Raw genomic sequence first — 24,448 nt, forward strand, 5'->3', positions numbered from 1 at the left:
AAAACAGAGTGTTTCTTTAGAAGATTAGTCAGCGGGCGACTGATCATCCCAAAATCGCGTACAAAACGCCTATAGTAACCTGCCAGACCAAGAAACCCCCGGACTTGCTTAACTCCAATGGGTGTTGGCCAATCTCTGACCGCTACAATATTCTTCTCATCGGTAGCGACACCCTTCTCACTGATGATGTGTCCCAGGTAGGTGAGTTGTTGCTGGGCAAATTTGCATTTGGACAGCTTCACCTTGAGTTGATGCTTTTCCAATAGTTCAAAAACTTGTCGAAGGAGTTTGATGTGCTCTTCCAAAGTCTCATTATGGATCAGAATATCGTCAATGAACACAAGGACTCCATGCCGCAACAAGGGTCCCAACACAAAATGCATGCCCCCTTGAAGAGTCCCCGGAGCACAACACAGTCCATATGCCATCACCTTGAACTCATAGTGCCCCAGATGAGTTTTGAATGCAGTTTTGTAGACATCCTCTGGTGCCATCCGAATCTGGTGGTACCCAGCCTTCAAGTCCAGGCAGGTGAACCATTTGGATCCTGCAAGCTCATCAAGAAGCTCCTCAATAACTGGCATGGGAAATCGACCCTTGACGGTGATAGCATTGAGCTGCCGATAATCCACGCAGAATCGCCACGACAGATCTTTCTTTTGAACAAGCAGAACTGGTGAAGCAAACGGACTATAGCTGGGCTGAATGATGCCTTGATCTAGCATCTCCTGTACTTGCTTCTCTATCTCGTCTTTCTGAAATGGGCTGTACCGATAGGGTTTGATGTTCACTGGTTGAGCGCCCGGTATGAGCGGTATTTTGTGATCAAAAGGCCTTGTAGGTGGTAGGCCCTTCGGAGCCTCGAACAAAGACTGGAATTCATCGATGAGTTTGGCTATTGGTGGTGGGACCTCCATCTCAGGCTGCTGCTTCTGCTTGTTATCCACCGCCTGGAGATGAACCAATTGGTGTACATCGTTACAGCTCATCATGAAGTGCAGTTGATCCATAGTCACCGGATAGCACTCCTTGGTGTGTGGTTGTATGCCTCGCAACGTGACCTTCTTCCCGTGGTGCATGAAGGCCATCTTCTTGTCACCCCAGTGCACGTCCATAGGGCTATGTTGCTCCAGCCAGTCCATTCCAATGATCATGTCATAACATCCCAAAGGCAAAACCTTGAGGTCTGAAGCAAACTTGTGCCCTTGCACTAACCAACCACATTTTGTTATGGCTTGGTCACTGAGAAGCTGTCCCCCATCCGCTATCTTCACCTTCAGAACATTTGAGATTTTATGCACTCCTTGCAATCGGCCGGCCAGATCTGAACTGACAAAACTGTGCGAACTACCTGAGTCAACAAGCATCAACACCTGTTGATCCTGAATCTTCCCTTGCAACCGCAGAGTCTGTGGTGCAACTGAGCCTTGCACTGCTGCCCTAGAGATGGTGTGACATTCACTTGCAGTATCTGAATGTTCCTCGTCCATTAAGCCACTAGACAGACCCAACACATCAAACATCTCTTGCACCACATGAAGTTGCACTGCTGCTGCACACTTGTGCTCTCGACTCCATTTCTCTCCACACATATAGCAGAGACCTCTGGCTCGACGGTAGGCTCGCAGCGTTGTCAGTCGATCTTCCACAGAGCTGTTTCCCTTCGGGCCATCGGCAGCTGCTCCATGGCGTTCATCTGTCGGCGCACCGACCGCAGGTGGTGGCCGTCCAGGAGGTGCCGGCAACGGCACGGCCCCTTTGAGATGGGCTCGGCTGCTCATGCCATTGCCTGTGATGCTCTCCGAGCGCCTGGGCTCCCGTCGCTTGGAAATCTCCAGCGCCTCTTCCTGTAAATAAGCCAACGAAACAGCAGTATCGAGGTCTTTCGGATTATGAACCAAAGCAACAACGCGGATATCATCACGCAACCCATCGACAAAACGCGAAGGAAATAGAGCAGGATCCCAAGTAGTGTTGTGGGCTAACAAAGAATGCATTATTTCCGTGAACTTAGTGGTGTAATCAGTCACAGAGTCAGTTTGCCTCAGATGAAACAACTGACGCAACAGCACCGTGAACTCATTCCGCTCAAATTGCTCACAGACTGTGGTGCAAAAGTGTTCCCACTCCATGTGTCGTAGATTGAAATCACTGTTTTCGAGCCACACCATTGCGGCCCCAGTGAAATGCATCGCAGCTGTGTCCACCCAAAGCACCGGATCTAAATGGAAGACGCGGAAGTACGACTCGCAATTTCGTTTCCAACTGCGATGGCGTTCCCCCTAGAATTGAGGGAAATCCATCTTAGGCCTCGGAATGACAGAATTGTGGTGGCGGTAAGGGCTACGAGATTGTGGAGGCAGAGGACTGCCAGATCTGGACATGCCCCTCAAAGGTGACCGCCCTGGTGCTCGTGAGCGATGATCGACCGAAAATTGCCCCGCAAAGGAAAGGAAATTTGGGGACGGTGCCATACCCGTGACTGGAGGTGGGACTAGAGTGGTGACCACTCCAGAGCCGACCCCCCGGTGAGCTTGGTCGACGCGGTGGCCTTCAGGCCCTTGGAGGCTGCTGTCGGCTTGATTTTGCGGCGCGCCTCCGGGTCAATGGAAGATGGGAGGTAGATCCCCCGGTTTGAGGCCGAGCATGGGGTTCCGCGCGATGACGTCCAGCTCCTTGCGCACCCCGCCCAGCTCCTGCTGCACGTCGGAGAGCGATTTCTCCAACGTAGGCTTCCAGGCGGCCAGATCGGCCACCATCGGCTGGATCTCGGCGATGATGGTGGTCGTCGCCGCCACCGCCTTCTGGATGGCTGCGTTATGCTCTTGGATGGCCTTGAGCGCCGCCGCCATCTCCTCCACTCTCTGCTCCATCTCGCCGGCTTGTCGCTGCTGGCGCGTGGTGAACGTCGATTTCTTCAAGTAATCTGGTGGCTCTGATACCATATGTTACGTCCATCTTGTTCGATCTACTCAATTCATGGCGATACATGGAGATTCGGTAGCTAGGGTTCTTGAGAGAGAAAAGGGGATCGGAGGGAGAGGTTATAGGAGGTGGGAGGAAAGGGGAGAGTAGGTGAGATTGATTCACTGATTACAACGCCGTGCCCCAACCCCTCGGGCTCACACCTACTTATCGATCACCCACCTAGCTCCCAGGTGGCCGGGTCGAACAACCTGTTGGGCTTCTTAGCTCTCTTGGGCCGGGCCTCCTTGTTGCCTGTCGCGGTAGTAGTAGAGGCCGTGACACAGTTTTAGGCTTTTTTAAACGTGGCAGTCACACCACCCACGAGTCTCTTAGTAACAAGTTGACCCACTTAGGCCTTGTACAATGCAAGGTGCTTAGAAAAGATGCTTAGAAAAATAAATCAGACTTTTCTTAAAGCATCGGTGCTTATTTGTATAGAGTAGACGCTTAATTAGGCGCCTCTCCTATAGAAATAAACACCGGTGCTTCAGAAAAATCTGGTTTATTTTTCTAAGCACCTCCCTAAGCATCTAGCATTGTATAAGACCTTAAGAACCCAGGGCATACTAGGCTTTGTTTTTTCACAAACTTCTCGAAGCTTCCTATTCGTTTATCTCTTTTCCTTTTTATTTAATTTCCATGAACACTTTTTAATCCATGAACGTTTTCGAAATTCATGAACCATTTTCCGCAAAAGTCATGAAAATTTTGTGAAAACTGTGGATTCATTTCAAACAAGTGAACATTTTTAAATTTGTGACCATTTTTTCAAATCTATGATTTTTTCTCAAACTCAGGAGCTTTTCTTAAATTTCATAAAATTTTCAAATTCCCTATCATGTTTTAATCTCATGAACTTTTCAAATTTGTGATCATTTTTCAAATTTGTGAACTTTTCTCAAATTTACGATCTTTTTTTAATTCACATTTTTTTAAATCTATAAAAAACCGTTAGTCGTTTTTTTTAAAATAAGTAGCAGTTGCTGGTTTTTTCAGAGATTCTTTTTTATGGACAAGTTTTTTTTTGAGACAATTTTAACGGGCAAGTGACTAGAAAACAGAAGCGAACGTGGCCTAAAACGCAGAGTCTACTCTAGACTCCACCGAGCGTATAATGAGCAGCGCATTTGGGCCAGCCCATGCGAGAGGCGACTGAGCGCTGTCGCGCCAACTGGCGCATAACGCACATTCTCATAGGGCCTGGAACCCTGGATCCTAACAAGCGGTGGGCAGTAGAAAGCCCACGACCAGCAATTTCCCGGATTTTGCTAAGAGCATCTCCAACAGGCGCGCCAAACTAGCGCCGCGCCGCAAAATCTTTCTTTTAGCGCGCGCAATCGGAATAGTTGCTCCAACGGGCGCGCGAAAACCGCGCGCGCGGCATACGTAGTCCAGCGCGCGGGACTCTCGCGCGCTCGCTCGCACCTCCTACCCCCCCTCCAGCCGCGCCGCCGCCGCCGACCGCGCCACCCGGCGACCGTTCCGCCGCTTCCTCGGCCTATCCCCGCCCCGCGCGCGCTTTCTCCGGCCCCCCTCTAGTCCCGCCGCCCCGCGCGCGTGCTAGTCCTCCGACAAACAGCGCCCGCGCGCTCGCTGCTGCTCGGCGCCCGCGAGGTGTTCAACAAAACACCTAGAAGGTATGTATTGCTCAAAAGCCATGAATTTCGTGCATGTTGATTGTAGTTTTGTATTTATAGCATAGTATTCAACATTGTAGACGAGTTCGTCGTATGATTCTTCTGAAGAAGAATTTGATATGGAAGAGGAGGAGGATCTTGCAATGATCCTAGCTATGCATATTAATAAAAAACCGAAGCACGGTGGTTCGGTTATGGGTCGTCAAAAAATTTGGAGGGATATGATCGATGCCCACAACAAATTGATCAGGCATTATTTTGTGGAGAATCCCACATACCTCGAGTCGTATTTTCGTCGCCGGTTTAGGATGAGCACCGAGTTGTTCAGGCGCATTGCAGAGAAACTAGCGAGCCATGACCGTTTTTTTCAGCAAAGGAGGAATGCCACCGGAGAGCTCGGGCATAGCACCTTTCAGAAGGTGACATCCGCTTTGCGTATGTTGGCATACGGTATACCGGCTGATCTAGATGACGATCACTTGGCTATGGGTGAGAGCCAAGCTATCATGTGTGTCAAGCGCTTCGCAGTCGGAATTGTGCAAGTGTTTGGCGAGGAGTATTTGAGATCTCCCAACGCTGAAGACGTCGCAAGGCTTTTAGCGATGAACAAAGCTCGCGGTTTTCCTGGCATACTTGGCTCAATAGATTGCATGCATTGGACTTGGAAGAATTGTCCAAAGGCATGTCATGGGCAATTCCACGGCCAAAAAAAAAGGTTCCACTATAATCCTTGAAGCGGTGGCCGATCAAGAGACTTGGATTTGGCATGCATTCTTTGGAATGCCTGGATCTTTGAATGACATCAATGTTGTCAATCGGTCACCACTGATGAGTAAGATTGCAAATGGGGAGTTGCCACCGGTGCAGTTTGTAGCAAATGGCTGTACATACAACTACGGCTATTATTTAGCGGATGGCATCTATCCAAAGTGGCAAACCTTTGTCAAGCCGTTGAAAAAATCAGAAGGTAAGAAAAATCTTGATTTCCACAATGCTCAGGCGGCGGCTAGAAAAAATGTGGAGAGAGCTTTTGGGATTTTGCAAACCCAATTTGCTATTGTGAGAGGACCGGCTAAATTTTAGGATCAGAAGATGCTTTGGTACATAATACACGCTTGTGTGATCATGTACAACATGATCATCGAGAATGAGCGTGGTCAAGATGTGAACTACTCTCAGTATGAGCTCTCGGGACATCCCGTGCGAATGCGACGGAGGACTGAAAGGGTGGCTCATTTTGTTGCCTCCTATCATGCCATTCGACGTTCCGCAGCGCATAATGATCTTCAGAAGGATCTCATTAAGAAGTGGTGGGCATGGAATTGACGACAAAGAGCATCATGATTTGTGTGTTCGTTATTGTATTGTTAAATTATTTGTTGTGTTTAATTGCACTATTTGTTGTATTGAACGATAAAAACTGTTTGTTTGAATTGTAATAAACGAAATTGAACTATTTATTTTTATTTGTTTTAATCTTTTTGCTTCTGTTTTTGAATGCATATGTTGTTTGTGCGAATCGCGCACGCTGCATTTTAGCGCGGCTGCTGGAGCTAGTGCTGCGCGCCGCGTCAAACCAGACGATGCACGCGCGGTATATCTGTTTTTTGCGCGCGGCGCGACCCGCGCCTGTTGGGGATGCTTAAAAAAAGAGCAATTTGCCGGATAAAAAAAAACAATCTGTTCGGCTATGGTCCTCTCCGTCCACGAATCATCACCAGGCCAAGCCGGCAACACGGCACCTCTTCTTCTGGGAGGAATTCCCTCGAACACCACGTGCGCGCATCCCGCGCGACCTCTGTCCGATCGAATGGCGGTAACGAACTGAGCTAGGAGGGAGTACGTGGCTCCAATGGCGTCTCTCCCCCCCTTATCCGCCGCCGCCGCCTCTCTCCTGCGGCACCACGTCTGCTTCAGGCACCCCACCCCTTCCCGGAGCTGCTTCGCTAACAGTGAGAGTTATGGATGCTGCGGCGGAGTGCCTGATGCCGGGCGTTACGCGAGGCTGCGGCTGCGGTGGAGGAGCCCGGTACGTGCCAAGGTTGGCGAGGTGGAGAAGGACAAGGGCGCCGATTTGGGGCTCCGAACGGACCAGCCCAAGAGCCTGCGGCGGCGCCTGCGGCTCAGGCCGCGGCTGCGCGTGTTGCGGTGGCGTCTCCTGCGGCTGCTGTCGCCGCGGGAGCTCGCGGGCGACGCCGCGGCGGCGCTGCGGCGGGCCATCCGTCGCGTGCCGCCTCCCGCGGTCGCGTCGGTTGTCCTGGGGGCTCTCCTGCTCGCCGCGCGGCTCACGCTGCCCAAAAACCCGGCCCAGGAGGTGGCCTACGCGGACCTCCTGGCGGGGCTGCGCGCGGGCGCCGTGACCGCCGTCGCCTTCGAGGAGGACTCGCGCCGCATCTACTTCAGCAAGGCCGAGGACGCCGGCAGCGGCGACGACGAGCGCGAGACCGGCAGGGGCGCCGCCGTGCCGAAGTGGCCGTACTACGCGAGGAGGGTGCCGCACGACGAGGGGTTCCTGCTTGGGCTGATGCGGGAGGGCGGGGTGGACTACCGGTCTGCTCCACGGCCGGCGGGGAGGCTGCTGGTGGACATGCTGACCACGCTGCTCACGCTGTGGTTCTCACTGCTGCCGATGATGTGGTTCTTACAGAGGCAGATGTCGTCTGGGGGCAGTGCGGACAAGCGCCGACGGCCCAGGAAGCAGCAGGTAGGATTTGATGATGTCCAGGGCGTGGATGAAGCGAAGGAGGAGCTTGTCGAGGTGAATATATATGACCTCTCTATTTCTTTCTCATGATGATTGTTTTCTGTGATGTCGATGATATGCAGACCAGTAGACAATGGACATAGCAAGTCTGCAAAATGTCAATCAATCAAGTTTAAGAAAGGAATTAACAAATTTTACACCCATTCTCTATAACAAGCCCTACCCGCACATGGATCTTAGAGTAAGGTCTTGCTAATCTCGTCGATTCTGATTTTAAGAAATCCGGGTCGACTGGGAGTTCACAATTGCATATGTCGAATACAAAGGGTATTATTTTTGCCAACTAAACTTTTCCCGATCTGCGGCATTCTATTGAAATTGCAAATACCAAGGGTATGAGGAGGAACCTTGCAAAATAAGAAATGGCACAGTAAGATATGATCAAAGTTCTACACAGTGCACTTAAGCCTGCTTGCCTTATTAACTTGTTGCTGGACTACAATGTGGTTCCTGTATGAAATCGTATGTTTTCTCCCTTTTATTTCACAAAGCCCTGTTTCAAGAAAAACACTGCGAGCATGTCTGGATTGGAATATGAATACATATGTGGTAGGCACTTACGTCTAAGATGAATTCCAATTTTCTCATATTTTGATGTTTTGACACTAAGTACCCAATCCTATCCTATCCCATATATCTAAGTAGGTTATCCCATTTTTGAGCACATACATGCCCTACACATCATCAAATTTTTTTCTAGCAACAAATAATTGAAGCACAAGGTCATAAATCCCCGCAGCAATGCGTGGGATATTATCTTGTTTAACAGTTTTTTCATCTGGATTACCCCATTTAGCGAAAGGTTTGCCTATTTTTACCCCATTTAGCAAAAGTTTTGCCAATTTTACCCCATTCAAAATTTTGAGAGCGACCTGCTAGGTCGTCAGGTACACATACATGGCAAGCTATGTCGTTGTTTTCATCCTTTGCGTTTTTTCCCGTGCCTGAACCAGTTCGTATCCCTGAGCCAGACCCGTCCCGCGCACCCACCTGCAAATGTTTAACAAAACCAACTGCAAGATGCGGTGCATATGCACACCTGACGACCGAGAGAAAAAAACCATGTCCAACCATGCCATTCGACCCGTTTGTGCAAAAAAAAGGAGGAAAACCGCGACATGGCACATTACGTGTACCCGACGGCCGGGACACACCTTTTAGATCTCCCTTCAATTTTTTTAAAGGGGTAACAACCAGCAAAACTTCCGCTAAATGGGGTAACCCGGATGAGAATCCGCTAACTGGAGTAATTAGTGTAAAAAATGTCAAAATAGAGGGTAAAAAACTGGAATTCACTCTATTAATAATTAGTACTTGTATCTATGGATTCTGTAGTATTGACTGCTTAGGCTTGTTGATGCTAGGAATTATATTTGTTTTAGCTGATGTCTTGTTTTTTGTTATTCATATGAGTTAGTTATGTACTTCTATTGACTGAATATCAACAAGACTCATAAACTGTTGTACACTATTATAATTTCTTAATGTAGATAGTGAGCTGCTTGCGTGGTTCACTGAACTACAAGAAGCTGGGAGCAAGATTACCCAGGGGTGTTCTACTTGCTGGCCCTCCTGGAACCGGGAAAACTTTGCTGGCGAAGGCAGTTGCAGGAGAGGCTGGAATTCCATTCTTCTCTGTTTCTGCTAGCGAATTTGTTGAAATGTTTGTTGGAAGAGGAGCAGCCCGCGTGAGGGAATTATTCAAGGAAGCCAAAGAAGCTGCTCCGTCAATCATTTTTATTGACGAACTTGATGCTGTTGGTGGAAGCAGAGGTAGAAGTTTTAATGATGAGAGGGACCAAACCCTAAATCAGGTGTGATTTAGCTCTCTTACTACGTTCTGTTTTCTTTGTGAAGTCATATTAAATGATGAACATATTATTGCTTTGTCCAGCTGCTTACTGAAATGGATGGTTTTGACTCGGACGTGAAAGTTATTGTCATGGCTGCTACTAATAGACCTAAGGCTCTGGATTCTGCTCTTTGTCGGCCTGGTCGCTTCTCAAGAAAGGTTTTTGTTGGTGTGCCTGATTTGGAAGGCCGCAGAAAGATTTTGGCTGTTCATCTCAGGAAAGTTCCTTTAGAAGAGGAATCCGAAATAATTTGTGATCTGGTAGCTAATGTGACCCCAGGATTGGTTGGTGCAGATCTAGCAAACATTGTTAATGAGGCTGCTCTACTAGCTGCTCGAAGAGGTAAGTTAAAGTCATCTTATATCATCAGATACATAAGACTTAGAGCAAGTTGATTGGTTCCTTATGCTTGAAGTATCATATTTATTGCAAGCAAATTTAAATATCGCTTCATTAATGAATGCTTAGAGTTCCAAAGTGTAAAACCTGCAATTTTGTGGTCCATTTTCAGTGGAACAGTGCAAGATTTGTGGTTTCTTTGTAAACTGCCAGTGCATTCTCTTATCAGTTTGACTCCACCATGTTCTAAATTATTACTGAGAAAAATTATAATCTTACCTGCATTTATGTTTTTCTATTTCCCATGTTTTGGAAAGAGAGTTGTCTTTTAAAATGGTTAAGTTGATGAAATGTATGATAATTAAGAAGTTATATTATTGCAAGATTCTGAGGATGATTGTGTTCTGTCAAGGTGGTGATATTGTGGCTCGGGAGGATATAATGGATGCCATTGAGAGGGAAAAGTATGGAGTCAATGGTAGACAAAAGGGTCCTGATTCTGCAAGAGAAGGCCTTACCAAGTTATTTCCATGGTTACCTAAACCTGGAAATAAACCATCAAATCCAGATGATTTTCAAGGACTTATGGGTTATCATACGTTAAGCTAACTGGGGTTTTTCAAGGTATACTCGAATTTGTCCCTTTTGATGATTTTGTTCATCGACCTTTTCCTTTTAAATTCCTATAAGTAGCTCGACAAACTGATAACTCCGCCTATGTCTTCTAGGCATAGCCGGTCCCAAGCCCGGGTAAAGGAGGAGGGTTGTGATAGGCTTGGCGAGCCAACGTAAAAACTAGCCAGTCCCATAGGTATGAAACCCATTTGAGCGAGAATAGTACTAGGATGGGTGACCTCCTAGGAAGTCCTCGTGAAAGGGTTTCATATCTAAGGGTTGTGATAGGCTTCGCGAGCCAACGTAAAAACTAGCCAGTCTTTTGGGTATGAAACCCATTTGGGCGAGAGTAGTACTAGGATGGGTGACCTCCTGGGAAGTCCTCGTGAAAGGGTTTCATATCTAGCCTACCCCAACTTGTTTGGGATAAAAGGCTTCGTAAGTAAGTAAGTAAGTAAGCTCGACAAACTGATGACCTTCTAATTGAAACGTTATACATGCTAAAGGAGCCAAAATTCACAATGCCAATTCAAAGTTTTTTCATTTTGGTGTCCTGCTGCTGCTGTATGTCATGGTAAGCAAAAACATAAAATGGAATAGCAATGGATTTGGCAGCAGTACAACGTCTCGTTATCCAAAAAAAAGGGCTATGGAAGCTTTTATTTCGTTTATCTGGAGTGCTCAACTTCAGATGACCTATTTATTGATGCTTACTTGGGAAATGCAACTTTTGAATTAATCAGCAGGTTGTACATATCGACATTTTATCAACAATAAATTTATCCTTTCAATGATCCTTTCTTTATGCGGGTAAATATTACAGTGGACTAATTGAAGTATGTGTAGATTATTCATTCATTTGGTTTGTTCATGACACCTATCATGGTATTGAAATTTAGAGATTCTCAGTTTGAAATAAGGCTGGCACTTTTCCTGAGGAAATATTTTTTTTGGTGTGTTGAGGTTAGGTATTGTGTTGACATCTTGAGGTAAGGAGGTTTCCAGATCCTGTCCAATGCAAGTGCACGTTGTAGGTCTGGTTGATCCTATCACTGAGGTTGTTATGAACTATGATTCTCACCTCAACAGTCAACACCTAAAGCTTCTGACAGAGTTGGTGCACCTGCTTTCACATCGAAACTGAAAGCGGAGCCCGAGCCCAGATAGTCTCGATATCCTGGTCGATCATTTGTTTTGGGATTTGTTCCCCATCGTATTCTCAAATGTATATAGCATCTTTCCTCCTTTATCAGGTTATCATGGCCCATGCATGGAGCCCGCACAATAATTGCCATCCTGGTAACGGACTTAGCGGCCTAGACGGGAGGTGCAACGTTCTGGTGACGGGTTTCCATGGTTTGATCTCCCTTGCACAGATGTACTCACATGCTAAATTATCTCCAACAGCATTGATGAACGAGCCCACCAACTAATTTCATCATCGCGAGAGCACAACTAATTATGTACTGTCATGAGCTAGTTTTGTGTCTGGAGCTCACCTGGTGCGCCTCTGTTATGCGGCGACCACGCAGGGCCGTATCCGAGGAAACGGAGGCCCGGTGCGAAATAAGAAATTAAGGCCCTCGACATAATAAATAGCAATCAGAAAACAAGGCCTTCAACACTAAAAAAAAACAAGGCTTTGTTATATATATCATCCTTCTGCTGTGTGTTTTAGCATTCATCCTGTGAACCTCATCAGCACGAGTATCTAAATTCTTATTTTCAGAAGAAACATTCGATTCTTTTACCTAAAATTACCAGGAACGTCTTTATCTGGATGTCGAGTGAGTTTCCAATCTTTTTCCTTTTCTTATGTTTTTCATATCCCGGCTCAAATTTCCTAGTTCTAGAACTGGTGGAAATTTCAGAAAATAAAAATGAGAGGCAAATATCTTACACAGTAAATTGAACATAGAAACAAAAAGAGATGAAATAGCCTTTCGTTAATTGGGGAAGACCACGTGGCGGCACCGCGTGTGGTTTCGGTAGTGTGCTTGATCTTCTTGATGAACTGGCGACTTAGCACTCTTGCCCTCGCAGGGCCAGCAGCAAGCAACAAAGGGATTGAAAGAAGTAGTACATGAGAGATGCGAGAATTTGAGTGAAGAAGACATGAATAAATAGATGGACGATGATGGAGCACTACATATTTATTGCATCAACAGACTGTTTTGGGGAAAATGCGAATGAATTAATTCACGGGAGTATAATCGGGAGATATGATAGTATAATGGGAAGACGCTGGAAATAGTAAAGAAGAGGAGTAGCCATGCGTGATAGGGTCTTGGGAGCACTTTCACAACCGTATTTCTGTCCACTATTGAGATATCGGAAGAAACTGCACCATCCTAATATTTTCTCAACCGAGACATTGCGAGTTTGCAACAAATCAAATGTTCCTGCAACTTTTATACTGATCAGGCAACTAATAATGTTTCAGTCTCTTTCCTTAAAAGAAGTCATGATATTTCATCTGATCGAATCCTATTGAAATTAGTGAATTTCACAAAACTACAGGTTTATTGTACAGACCATTTGAAAACTAGAGTACAGTCTCATAGAACTAGAGACCTGCGAACCAATTATAATTTTAGGATAATAATATCACAAAACTCGGCCGGCATGGCATAGTTAAATAATTTGCTATATCTATAGTTGTGTGATATGATTGATCACAAATTCTGTGGTCCTGTGAAAATATCTTTAGAATTGTGGTGTTTTGTGCATTCAATATCTGCTCTGTTGAAATTGCAATGTAATTATTGTTTCTTTTGTTTCTGTTTTGCAGATCCACAGAGGAGATAAGCATCAACTGACATGGTATCAAAATCGTCCATGAACTAGGGGACCTGCTGGGTACAATTGCAAGGCAGCAAAATATACAATTCAAGTCTATTTGTGAAGGAGACTGCACTCTGCACCCAGTGGGGCGGCGGACTGGTGCATTATTCGGTGAATTTTGATGCGACTCGACCAGCAGAAAACTGTTACAGATGATAATAGATTAGCATGTGAATTTGCAATACACGCTCCATGAATTTGACCAGTGACTCGGATCAATTTTACGCGCCGTAATATTGATACAGGCACTTAAACCTGGTGTTGTTCCATAGCTCACAATGTCTAATAGAATAGTCTGCATTAGTTTACAAGATAGGGTCACAGCAATTCTGCTGTACATGAACTTGCCATTTGGTTCACTTTGTACCATGTAGTAGTTCCACTGCAATTGGATCCACAACAATGTGTATTAGGATCGCAAGATAGAAGTGCTCAGCAGATCAGCCAGTCTTTATGCCGTGCCGCATTTCTGGTTATGTCATTCACATCTTCCTTTTCTCTGTAAATTGACTGTTGTGGATAGATTTGTTAGCTCTCAAATATGATAATTTCCAATTTATTGTATCTCATGGGAGTCCTTCTTCTTCAGCATTTGATTGATAACCCTGACAGTTTACCTGAGCATCAGGGTTTCCAGGAGTGAGGATTGGGCAAGAAGGGTGCTTGGCGCAGGAGCAAGTGGGTTCCCTGACAGTTGGTCGGAGAACGACCCTGTCTGCTTGATCCAGGAAAGCAGCCTGCTCTCAGGGACACATACCCATCCCGTCGCAAGCTCGCAACGCTGACATGACCTTAATAATTGGAAAGCCATGCAAGGGCTGCAGAATCAGGACATATACCCTCCGAGGCTTTGAGTACCAGAGGGGAAGCTTCTTCCGCTCTTCCCCAGCAAGAGAAAAAAAAGGCAGAGGGAGCTTTGGTATGTGGATGCAGACCTGTCAATAGACAGGAATCAAGGGCGTGGTTTGGCTTTTGGCGTGCCTTCTTCTGGGCTCCTTGTGCTGCTGTGACCATGTTCTACTCTGGTTCTGCGTCGACACGCTTGTCCGTCCGTGGGATCAAAACCGCGGGCTAAAAAGGGATGAAGATGGGATTTTCCAACTGACTTGTAGCTTTCGCTGTTTTGTTCTTGGCATCTGCAGCTTTCATTGAATTTCAGCTTATCTTTCATTCAAGGTGGTTTCTTCTCGCTGCTGTTTTGCGGAACTGCTTGAGTTGTACTCCTGCTGGTCGGCACATCATCAGGAATCAATGGGTCTAGCACTTATAGAATAGAGTAATCTGGTACAACCTCTGTAACTTAATGTAACACGTTTTCGCAGTTTAAATTAAAGTGCAAAAACGTCTTACATTAAGTCACTGAGGGAGTTCTTAACAGTCTTTAACTATGTTGCTTGCAGATATGCTCCCCGCTAATATAGTCGAACATTTCCCTAGGTTGTTTCATGCTTGCGCAAGGAGCTGGGCTGGGGAGACGCTTCTACGAATCCTGTTAATAGGAGGCTCATCACTCCGAAAGCTACTAGCTACAGAAATGACTAATTGAAGAGACGCGTACAAATTGAAGGTGATGGTGCGTGCCATGTCACTTTTGCACTCCAAGTTGCAATGTGTTATGGAATTAGGACATGACATGATGTTGGCACCAGAGATAAGCACACCGCATTGTTTCTGCTAGAAGAAGGGCACACGGGTGCAGCGATTCGGTGCCCAGGCTCATCTACACCCGGTCAAAAAAAATTCAAAAAAATACTAGAAAAAATAAAAAAATTCCAATTTTTTTTCTATGGTAGAAAATTTATTGTGCGATGTTCGCTCCAAATTTTAGCTCATTTGAACATCTGAATAGCTCTCAGCAAAAAAGATAAATTGGGTCAAAACAGTACTAAAACAGTAAACTGTTTTACGGACCCTGAATTTGTCTTTTTTGCCGAGAGTTGTTCAGTTGTCCAAATGATTTGAAAATTAGAAAGGACCTCACGCATCAAATTGTCTATCATGAAAAAAAATTGGAATTTTTTAGTATTTATTTTGGTTTTTTTTATTTAACACGGGTGAAGATGAGCCCGGGCTCAGAAAAAGGATTTCTGGGCATACGGCCTATATTGACACGCACAATACTGAAGATCTTATGGTTCGGTATGTTCGTCGTAGAATATCCATACAACACAAGCATATACCCTCCGTATCAAAATATATGTCGCTGGAGTAGCTGAACTATAGTTGCTTCAACAACATCTATTTCAGTACAGAGAGAGTATATAGTGATAAGAAAATAGGCAGTTTTCCGATTAAATTAATCCATAAATAAATTATGAGCATGACATTGACAATATTGATAACAGACTGGTTACGATCTAACAGAGCATGTACTACGCATATAGTAGAAACATCTACGCATATCGCTAGAAACATAAGAGGGATAAACGATGTATGCCCTCCAATCGGCCATGCGGCGGCGGTGGCGGCATCATCCTCGGCGGCCTTCTTGTTGGCCTCGGCCTTCTCAGCGGCGGCACAGTCGGCGTCGGTCGACATGGTGATGACGAAGGTGATGTGGACGTAGATGAACAGAAGCGAGCAGTCGCGTAGTCGCTACCCAAAAACCTAATCGCCCCTCTCCCGTACAGGATCCGGAGAGACGGGGTTTCGGAGGCTTGCTCTCCCGTCAACCGTGTACGCGGTGAACGGGACGGAGTTGCCGGCGACAGCAGTAGCAGAGGAACGACGCGGGCGTGGAGGCGGAGATGCGTTCTGTTTCGTGGCGGCTAGGGTTGGCAGCACCCCACATATATATGTGCGGCTGTGCGTGGAGAGACGTGGGCTGAACCCACGTCCAAGTCGGTAGCCCACGATCCGACGTCTCAGATCGTGGCCCAACCTGTCAAAGACTCTCCGTTCCTGACTGGCAAAAAGAAGCGCATAGGAGTGAGTTCGGCTCGGCTCAAGCCGGGACGTGGCGTGGCGAGCGGAGGAGGAGGAGTGCGCGAGGGCCTCATCTCTTCTCAAGCTCCAATAGCATGAGGAAGAGAATCCCTTATAAACCACTCCAACTCTCCTTCCACTTTCAGGATGGAACTAAACTTCCCACCACCTTATCATGCCACCTACATGGACCTTTAGAAATCAAATCTGAAATTGTCATATAGGCTCTAGGCCCATCTCATATTTCAGCATATAGCTACGGTTTCGTATACTGATCGCGCATGCGCAGCGACTACGTATACTGGCCGCACATGCGCAGTGACTACGGTCTCGGTTTCGTATCGCATCGATTACACTGATAAAAAGAGGGGAGGGATGAGATCGGTGAGAATAAGGAAAAGGGGAAGACAAGTAAGATGACGAAGAATATTGTCGAGACAAGAAGAGAAAAGCGAGAGGAAAGCGTTGCACGCACTGACAAGTGACTTTCAGTTGCTAGAAACCTAGATCTCTGGGCGGGCCGATGGAATAGTTTTAGCCTTCTAGTTGAGTTGCTTTCCGGACCCAGCTAAAAAAGGGGCTCATTCTTCCCCTGTAGACACCGTTTCAAGTGCTGTCCTCTCGTCATCAAATCCTGGATCGATCGGTAGTGCGAGTGTCAATATGCTTAATTAACGACGCAGTTACCTACCAAGTAGCTCATGTGCTGATTAAACGATTTGTTTAGCCAAACTGCTTAATTAACATCAATTACTCCCAAGTAGTTAACACCATATGGCGGCATATATGTAGTGTCTTTTAACAACTGAACTATCTGCTTGGTTAATGAAGTGCTTCTCACAAAATAGTCTTCGCCCCCCAAATTCAAAAAAAAAAAAAAAGTCTTCGCCCCCATACACCTTGTATCGTTCGGCCACGTGAATTTATTTAGCCGACCAAAAGTGAACCACGTCTCCTAGATAAAATCATCGGACTTCGTCACAATGCCCCATCAAACCGCCACTGCCTTTCACTCCGGAGTCCGGACTAAAGAGTGTCGACCCTGCCGGCAAGTAGCAGAATGGATCGAGATAGTTGTTGACACGTCCACATGTACTCCCTCCGTTTCAAAATAAATAACTCAACTTTGTACTAACTTTAATATAAAGTTGAATTATCTATTTTGAAATGAAGGGAGTATATAAGAGGAGGCAAACAAGACTGCTAAACATCGGAGCTAAGGACAGTGGACCGATCCAAGCCCGCCCAAAGGCGATGACGCTCCCCGACTAGAAGTGTAGCATCGGGAGCAAGGACACTGGACCGAGCTGCTGGCTACCGACCAGTTCGCTGCGACCCTCCGCTGAACATGGGCGCATCACTCACCACCGGACGAGCAACACCCGGAGGGCGCCTCTCCACCATTGTAGTCGTGCGACTCACGGGCTTTCCTGGCGGCGGCGAAGGCCGAGACAAAGAGGGGGAAGGTGCGGGCGAGGCTTTGAACGTTGTAAGCGGAGTGCATGCGCTTACTTGTTCGTTGAAAAATTAACTAATGTGGGGTAAATCATGAATTATGTGTACAAAAAAGTAGATGGGTATTTGTAGACATGGAACACATGCATGCTTCCAAAAAAATTCATGTATGCGAGTGAGCTAAATTTCTCCTTTCTCCTTTTCTTTAAAAAAAAATGGAATAATTTGGGCACTAGTTTTGTTGGATCAATAGAAAGAATGACAAAAAGCATCTCATGCTCAAATTTTTGTTGCTGCAAATTTTAATGTACTTACTTAGTTTATAATGAGCTGTGCAAAAATAGGTGAAATAGGCAGATGTTGACTACACATATGGTGGAAACGTGCAAAAGATGGCTATGTAAACAATATAATCATAATCCACCCCAATACCAAACAAAATCTTAGAGAGGCAAACACCACAACGCACAAGCATAAAGGGCATCTACAAAGGCATGATAGCAGCTGGCCCTTCGTCTTACCATGTAGGATAATCACTAATGCGGGAGAAAGAAGAGGGGAAGGCCAGAGAATAGAAGTCTCTTGAACAAGAGAATCTTAAGAGTGGGTTTCACTATGTATTTGCATCATTGCATTTAACTCTAGTTTTGCTTTAGGTAGAATCATCTTAAGACACATAATTTTATTGTAAATTTTAATGTGAAATAATCGTAACATAACTGTCTCTCTAATAAGATAATCGTAATATGAAAAAAGAAAACAAAAAACATGGCACTTGCCATCCTGCTAGATCTTCTTATACATGTACATACCATTTGCTCTATTTTACATGTGAATTCACACACTGCCCTGTGTAGAAAATGTACACCACCGTTTTGAAATATGATAATCTATAGTGTACATCGATAAGGTCAAGCCGGCTTCAGTAGAGGAGCAGCGATAGTGGCACGTCAGCAGCTCGTTCTGGCGGCAGTCGTGGTCGTTCGGTGGTCTCCGAGCCTCGGTGTAATTTTTATTATGTTTGAAATGCTTTGTACTTCCGGTGAACAATTATAATAAATCCGATATTTTTGCAGAAAAAAAAATCTATAGTGTACATGGATGACAATTCATCTCTCTCCGGTTGATCACAGAATCTTGGGACAATGGCACATCTATGGTTGCAAAGAGTGCATTTGGACATTTACTACTAACTGAAAAGATGACAATTGGTGTGGTTAACATGCTTGCAGTGACAAATCTACAAATTACACACCTTAATTTGCAGACTGCAACCAACAATTGTGCCGCTCTGTTTCGTGGACGCATGCAGTTCATGTATCGAGATCAACACATACATGCAAGGGCTTGTCCAACCAAGCAACCAACTGAACCACATCTGCATTTCAAGTTGTCCATATATACATATATTTGTATACAATAGAAACATACACGAGTTCATTAAACCCCTTATCATCTCCTGCGTTGCATTATTCGACAGAACACTTTACGAACGTAGATAGTACTCACGCACACGAGCTGCACACCGAAGATACATAACATATGATCACATCAACACGCTTGATATGTCTACATAAATACTAGCTCATCGGGAAGCTAGCCAGGCACGTACGTACGCGCCAGCTCCCGGCAGATCGATCTTATTCCCTATACGTAGTAATAACCTGGACGTACGCCCTAGCTGGACACGTACGTACATGTATAGGCGGCAGCGGCAGCTGGGCGGATGGGTTCAGGCGACGAGGCTCCTCTGGCGGAAGCCGGCGATGAAGTCGGCGGCCTTCTGGTCGACGTCGCGCTCGCCGACCCACCACCCGGAGTCCTCGTCGCTGGACCTGACCTTGCGCAGCCCCGGCGCCGGCGGCTGCTCCCAGTCGCTGTCCTCGTCGTCGACGTAGGCGTACCGCCTCGACCTCCGCGAGAAGCTGAATATGGCGCAGAAGAAGGACGACCTCCTTCCCATATACTGGCTAGCTCTCTTGTTAGTTAAGTTCTATATATGTGTGATGATCAGCTAGCTAGCTAACCAGTGGTAGTTGGAGAGTGGCTGTGTGGCTTGTGCTCAAGGAAGGTGAGAAGAGGCCGCCCTCTATTTATAGGCCGGAGAAGCCTTGCATGGCATGGCATGGTGGCTTGTGTGCGTGCTTGTGTATGTGTGTGCAGGAGAGAGCTAGCCCTAGTCTGGTGGTTAGGGTTCTTCCGGTCCTCGGCCACTAAAGGCGTCCGATCGGGGAGATTGAGGTCGGACGGCCCTGATTTCCGCGATACGATTGAGATCGAGATCGAACGGTCCGGATTGTGGGATGTGAAAAGATGCTAAAGCACGGCCGTACATGATCCATCTGTAGCGCACGATATGGTGGTTGGTGAAACACTGAGACCGTCCTTGCCAGGAAAAGTAGATTTGAGTTTGATCCCTCCGAAACAGAAAATATACGTATCGCTCGATCCATTCTACCATCCTACGTACCTTCGGAATCTCTCCCTGTAAACATTTTCTTTATAATCTGCCCATGTCTCTTCGTCAATTATCATTATCATGCACCACAAGTTAGAACTACTCCCAGATCATATCGGCTGTAATACGGGCATCTCCGACGCCGACCCAAAACCATCCGCCTCTGTTTGGAGTCTCTGGACCGAACTGTGTGGACGCCACAAACCATCCAATGGTGTACCGCATTTGCTTGGGAATCAGTCCGGGTGTCCATTTTTTCGCAAACCGGAAGCAAACCAGGTGGTTTTGCGGCAGTTGGGACACCAGTCACGTTGGACTCCCACACCCTAGCCCACCCAGAACCGAGGCGAAGACCGCACTGTTTTCGCGGCAAAACCCCATTTCTCAACCCTCTCCTCTACCATGCCGCTGCTCACCACCCCAATTCCCTCCTTGTTTCGCAGCCGCCGCCGCATGGACCCGTACGAAAAGCTGCCGAAGATGGCGGCAGCGGAGGATCTAGCGAAGGCAGCCGCCCAAAAGATCAACTCGACAACACGACAAGCCCGCCGCCTCAAACAGAAGGCAAAGGAGGCGGTGCCGCTCAAAAAGAAGGGCGACGGGGGCAGCGGGCGTGCTTGCCTGGGACGCGGGGTGCCACCGCCGTCGATGCAGACGTCGTCCTGGCCTTGAAGATGAAGGAGTTGGATGACAATGCAAGGATGATCGTGCAAGCTGTCCGTCTTAGGATGTTGAAGCGCTTGAAGGAGCAGCTGGAGATGATGGAGGAGGTGATTGAAAATGAAGCGGATGGTGAGGAGGAGGCGGTGGCAGAACGAGCGAGGAGACTCGGATAGCCGGTCCGGTAGGGCCAAAAATCCTTTTTTCTTTTTTGCACGGACTGCCGGGTTGAGATACTTTTGTGATCAGACATGTAAAAACTGTGAATACCAGCCTCTTTTTGGTTGTGATTGGGCGCTATTCATTTGAATTTCAAATTGGCCGGACCCAGACGGATATTTATGGGATGCGGTTGAATGGACGGCTCCCGCGTCCATGTCCACAGACTGATTCGGACCAGTCCGCGGAGGGGTGTTGTGTCTGTTTTGAGGGTCGGCGTTGAAGATACCCTAACATCTTATATTGTGAGACGGAAGGAGTAGTTTGATCATGATAACATCCATCCCCCCATAGAAGTAGCCCCGGGGCAAGTCGATTGTATGCACAGTTTCTTGAAAGTAAGGTTCCTTTTTCTTTGAAAAGGTGGATAACCTCTGGCCTTTGCATCAACTGATGCACATAATTATATATTATTTATTACAAAACAACATCCCAACTATGAGCCAAGTTCATCATTTAAGCTTATCTTCGAGTCAAAACATGCTCAAATATCAATATGTTTACATTTTTGTGGTATTTGTTCCTTGATTGAACAGTACACATACTTTTAGTGTGTTCTATAGAGTTAGAGAACACACCTTCACTTGGATGTTGGTGTAGTTGTTCGGTTGATCTTGAATATTGTATTTGAAGCTCCATTCCACACGCTTTTTGTTGATTTTATTTTTATTTTTGAAAAGGGGAAAGACCCCGGCCCGTGCATCATCATGATGCACACAGCCATCCATGCTTCTTGCTGATGAAGACTTGTTTAAGTCATCATGCTTGGAGTTGAAGCAAATAACTCTCTTATAGAAGTTATACTCGGATGCACTTTCAATGTTCACCATAAAACTCTTAAGTACAATTGCTTCTCATGAAAGATTAGTGCAAAAGCTCAAAACCTGTTTTGTAAGTTAATAACAATAGGGATTGTAAATTTTCCTTACGGCACAGGCATGACAACAAAATCTGTTTGCTCCAAGGTTATGCAAAATTATTTCTTTAGTTTAGGCTAGGGTGGTCCTGTGCCATGACCCATTTGGAACAAAAGAATCCAAGAGTGTAGAAATTGTTATGCAACGTAGCTTGAGTTTCTACAAGAACCAAAAACAGAGGAAACCTTCACAACTATTTATAGAGCTTGAAGACTACACAAGAAAAACATAGAACATCTAGACATAAAGAGATAGAAAAAGCATGAAAGATGTCACGTTTGTGGCCCACCCATTCTATAGGAATCCAGATATGCTACTCCGTTGTTACAAGTGGCGGGTGGCGCCGTAGAAATTTTTCATAAAGGATTCAGTGAAAGTTTTCCTAAAGGGGGCTTTAGGCCTTTGTTTGAGGTCTACTACAAAGCTGTGGTCCTCTAATTTTGCTGTCCCCAAGCAATCATGTATGTGCAATCGTGCATGATATCCGATCGAATACTAATACTGTAGTTCTTCATCCGGAGCCAGGCATGTTTAGCTTTTGTATGCTCCTACACAATTGGCCAAACAATCCGTGGATGCTTTCCATTAGCTATTGCCTTCCATACTACCGTATGTTTCAAATCATTTTCATTTGTGGGGTACCACAGTGTGTAGATCCGTATGTCTAATGTATGTATGCAAGCTTTCAGAAATGAAGAAAAATTTGATAAAAAAACTGGGAAACATCTAGCCCTCATCATAATTATAAGTTAATAGATTCACAAAGTCGACAGCAAATAGCTACTAGCCTAGCAGGTAGCAGGTATATATTTATATATATAGTAATCGATATATGCTAGCTGAAGTAATAACGAAATATGAATCCATAAGTTTCATAGTAAATGTGGTACATTTTTGTTTTAGGCTTGTTTCTCTTGTCTGCCTCCAAAGAAGATGGCAAACAGACAAGCAGTGACCTGTGGGCAAGAGTTAGAAAAAGGGAAAGAAGAAGAAAAGGCAAAGTTTTTGTTTTCTCGGGCGTCACAAACGAAGCATACAAAGCTTAGCCCACAATATTAGTCTCTAACCCTCCAAGAATATATCGTATTCTTAACAGAAAAGGTCTTTTTGCAGATTACAAGAGATTGATGTGGTCAAGCCAGCTTAGTATACCGTCTACATGTGCAGTGCTCACCTTTGTTTTTGTAGCAGCAGCGGCACATCCTTAATCTCTAAGCATGATAATGCTGCCATCTCCTGTTGAAAGCGCTATTGCGTGTGCACATGATTGGTAGATGTGCTGTTGCATCATAAAAGGCAGAGGGCGTAACAACTTTGGGGTGTATTGTCTTTGTCCATCGAACATCTCCCATTCATTTCATCGGAGGCTTGTAATGCAATCTGAATCTGCATCTTGCTAGTTGATCAGTGCGAATGCTAGTTCTTTCTTGGAGGTTCCAGTCCAGGCTTGGCCCTTGGCTCTCCTGATGATCCAGTGGTCGTTCTGTCCGAAAGAAATTGTCAGCATGACATGATACGTGGAATATAATGATAGCAGGAGAACTATTGTGGTGTGCAGCGGTGAGGCACAAGTCGTAGGATTTGCGACACAATTGGCTCTGTTTAAAGCGTTATGGAATTTACATGGGTCACAAGAGTTATAAAAGTTACAGTGAAGAGAAAACAGATATCTTGATATTAAAACATCCCCTTTATCAGAAAAAAGAGAGAGAAAACAGATATTCAGCTTGCACCGATCTGCTGGCCAAGAAATATTCAGATATTCTATTCACTGGTAGCATTTTTAAAGAGGAGTGGACCCAGATCAAGAGGTCCTTAATATCTGGGCTAAAAAGGCGTATGATGTAAACTGGTTACATTATAAATATATACATAACTCCAAGAAAGCATCTATCAGGCACACAAAGATCTAAACCACTTATATATGCTGCACTACTATGCTAGTTTTACGTAGTAAATTTGAGACAAGAAAACCAAAGCAAGGATCTTGTTCTTCTATTTTCACGTAGAAATAATGAGATTGGCGCAAAAGGACAAGAAAACAATAGGACATTCTGTTATCTTTTGGGAAAATTCTGGAATTCTCTCTTACTTGGTACAGGTATGGGTACAATATATATGTACACTAGTGGGCCTATGGGCCACACACACACACACACACAACCCAACACTCCCCCTCAAGATGGATGATAGATATCTATCATTCCCATCTTGTTACATGCCAAATTACACTCCTTTGCTCCTAAACCCTTAGTTAGGCTATCTGCCACTTGATTCTCTGAGCTTACATGCTTTAATTCTATTATACCCTCATCGAGTTTCCCTTTAATAAAGAAGCGATCAATCTCCACATGCTTTGTTCTATCATGTTGGACTGGGTTGTTGGCTATGCTAATAGCCGATTTATTATCGCACCACACCTTCAAAGGGCCCTTTCTCAGCACTTTTAGTTCTGATAGAAGATTTCTTACCCACAACATTTCACTAAGGCCTAGTGACATGGCCCTGTACTCTGCTTCGGCTGTCGATCTAGATACAATTGATTGCTTCTTACTTCTCCATGACACAAGGTTGCCTCCAACAAACACACAATACCCTGAAGTAGATCTTCTGTCATCAAGACAACTCGCCCAATCGGCATCACTGTAGCCATCTACATTCAAATGGCCATTCTTCTTAAACCATAACCCCTTCCCTGGACTACCTTTTAGATAGCGTAATATATGGTGTACTGCATCTAGATGTTCACTTCTAGGATCATGCATATATCTGCTTACCACACTCACCGCATAGGC

The 24,448-nt window shown here is 45.6% G+C and overlaps 2 protein-coding genes across 2 annotated transcripts; one reads left to right on the plus strand and one right to left on the minus strand.

Annotated features, from left to right (window-relative positions):
* Nucleotides 1-6,300: 6,300 nt before the first annotated feature.
* Nucleotides 6,301-13,583, plus strand: LOC123189474 (probable inactive ATP-dependent zinc metalloprotease FTSHI 3, chloroplastic). The gene is made up of 5 exons (XM_044601901.1): nt 6,301-7,362; nt 8,859-9,182; nt 9,263-9,563; nt 9,973-10,184; nt 12,967-13,583. The coding sequence occupies exons 1-4, from the start codon at nt 6,457-6,459 to the stop codon at nt 10,167-10,169; spliced, it is 1,728 nt and encodes a 575-aa protein (XP_044457836.1). The 5' UTR covers nt 6,301-6,456; the 3' UTR covers nt 10,170-10,184; nt 12,967-13,583.
* Nucleotides 13,584-18,764: 5,181 nt separating this feature from the next.
* LOC123185587 (uncharacterized) lies at nt 18,765-19,527 on the minus strand. The gene has a single exon (XM_044597445.1). It carries the CDS (start codon nt 19,360-19,362, stop codon nt 19,132-19,134), a length of 231 nt encoding a protein of 76 aa, XP_044453380.1. The 5' UTR covers nt 19,363-19,527; the 3' UTR covers nt 18,765-19,131.
* Nucleotides 19,528-24,448: the final 4,921 nt, after the last annotated feature.

This window comes from Triticum aestivum, chromosome 2A, assembly GCF_018294505.1.
Source record: "Triticum aestivum cultivar Chinese Spring chromosome 2A, IWGSC CS RefSeq v2.1, whole genome shotgun sequence".
Taxonomy (NCBI): Eukaryota; Viridiplantae; Streptophyta; class Magnoliopsida; order Poales; family Poaceae; genus Triticum; species Triticum aestivum.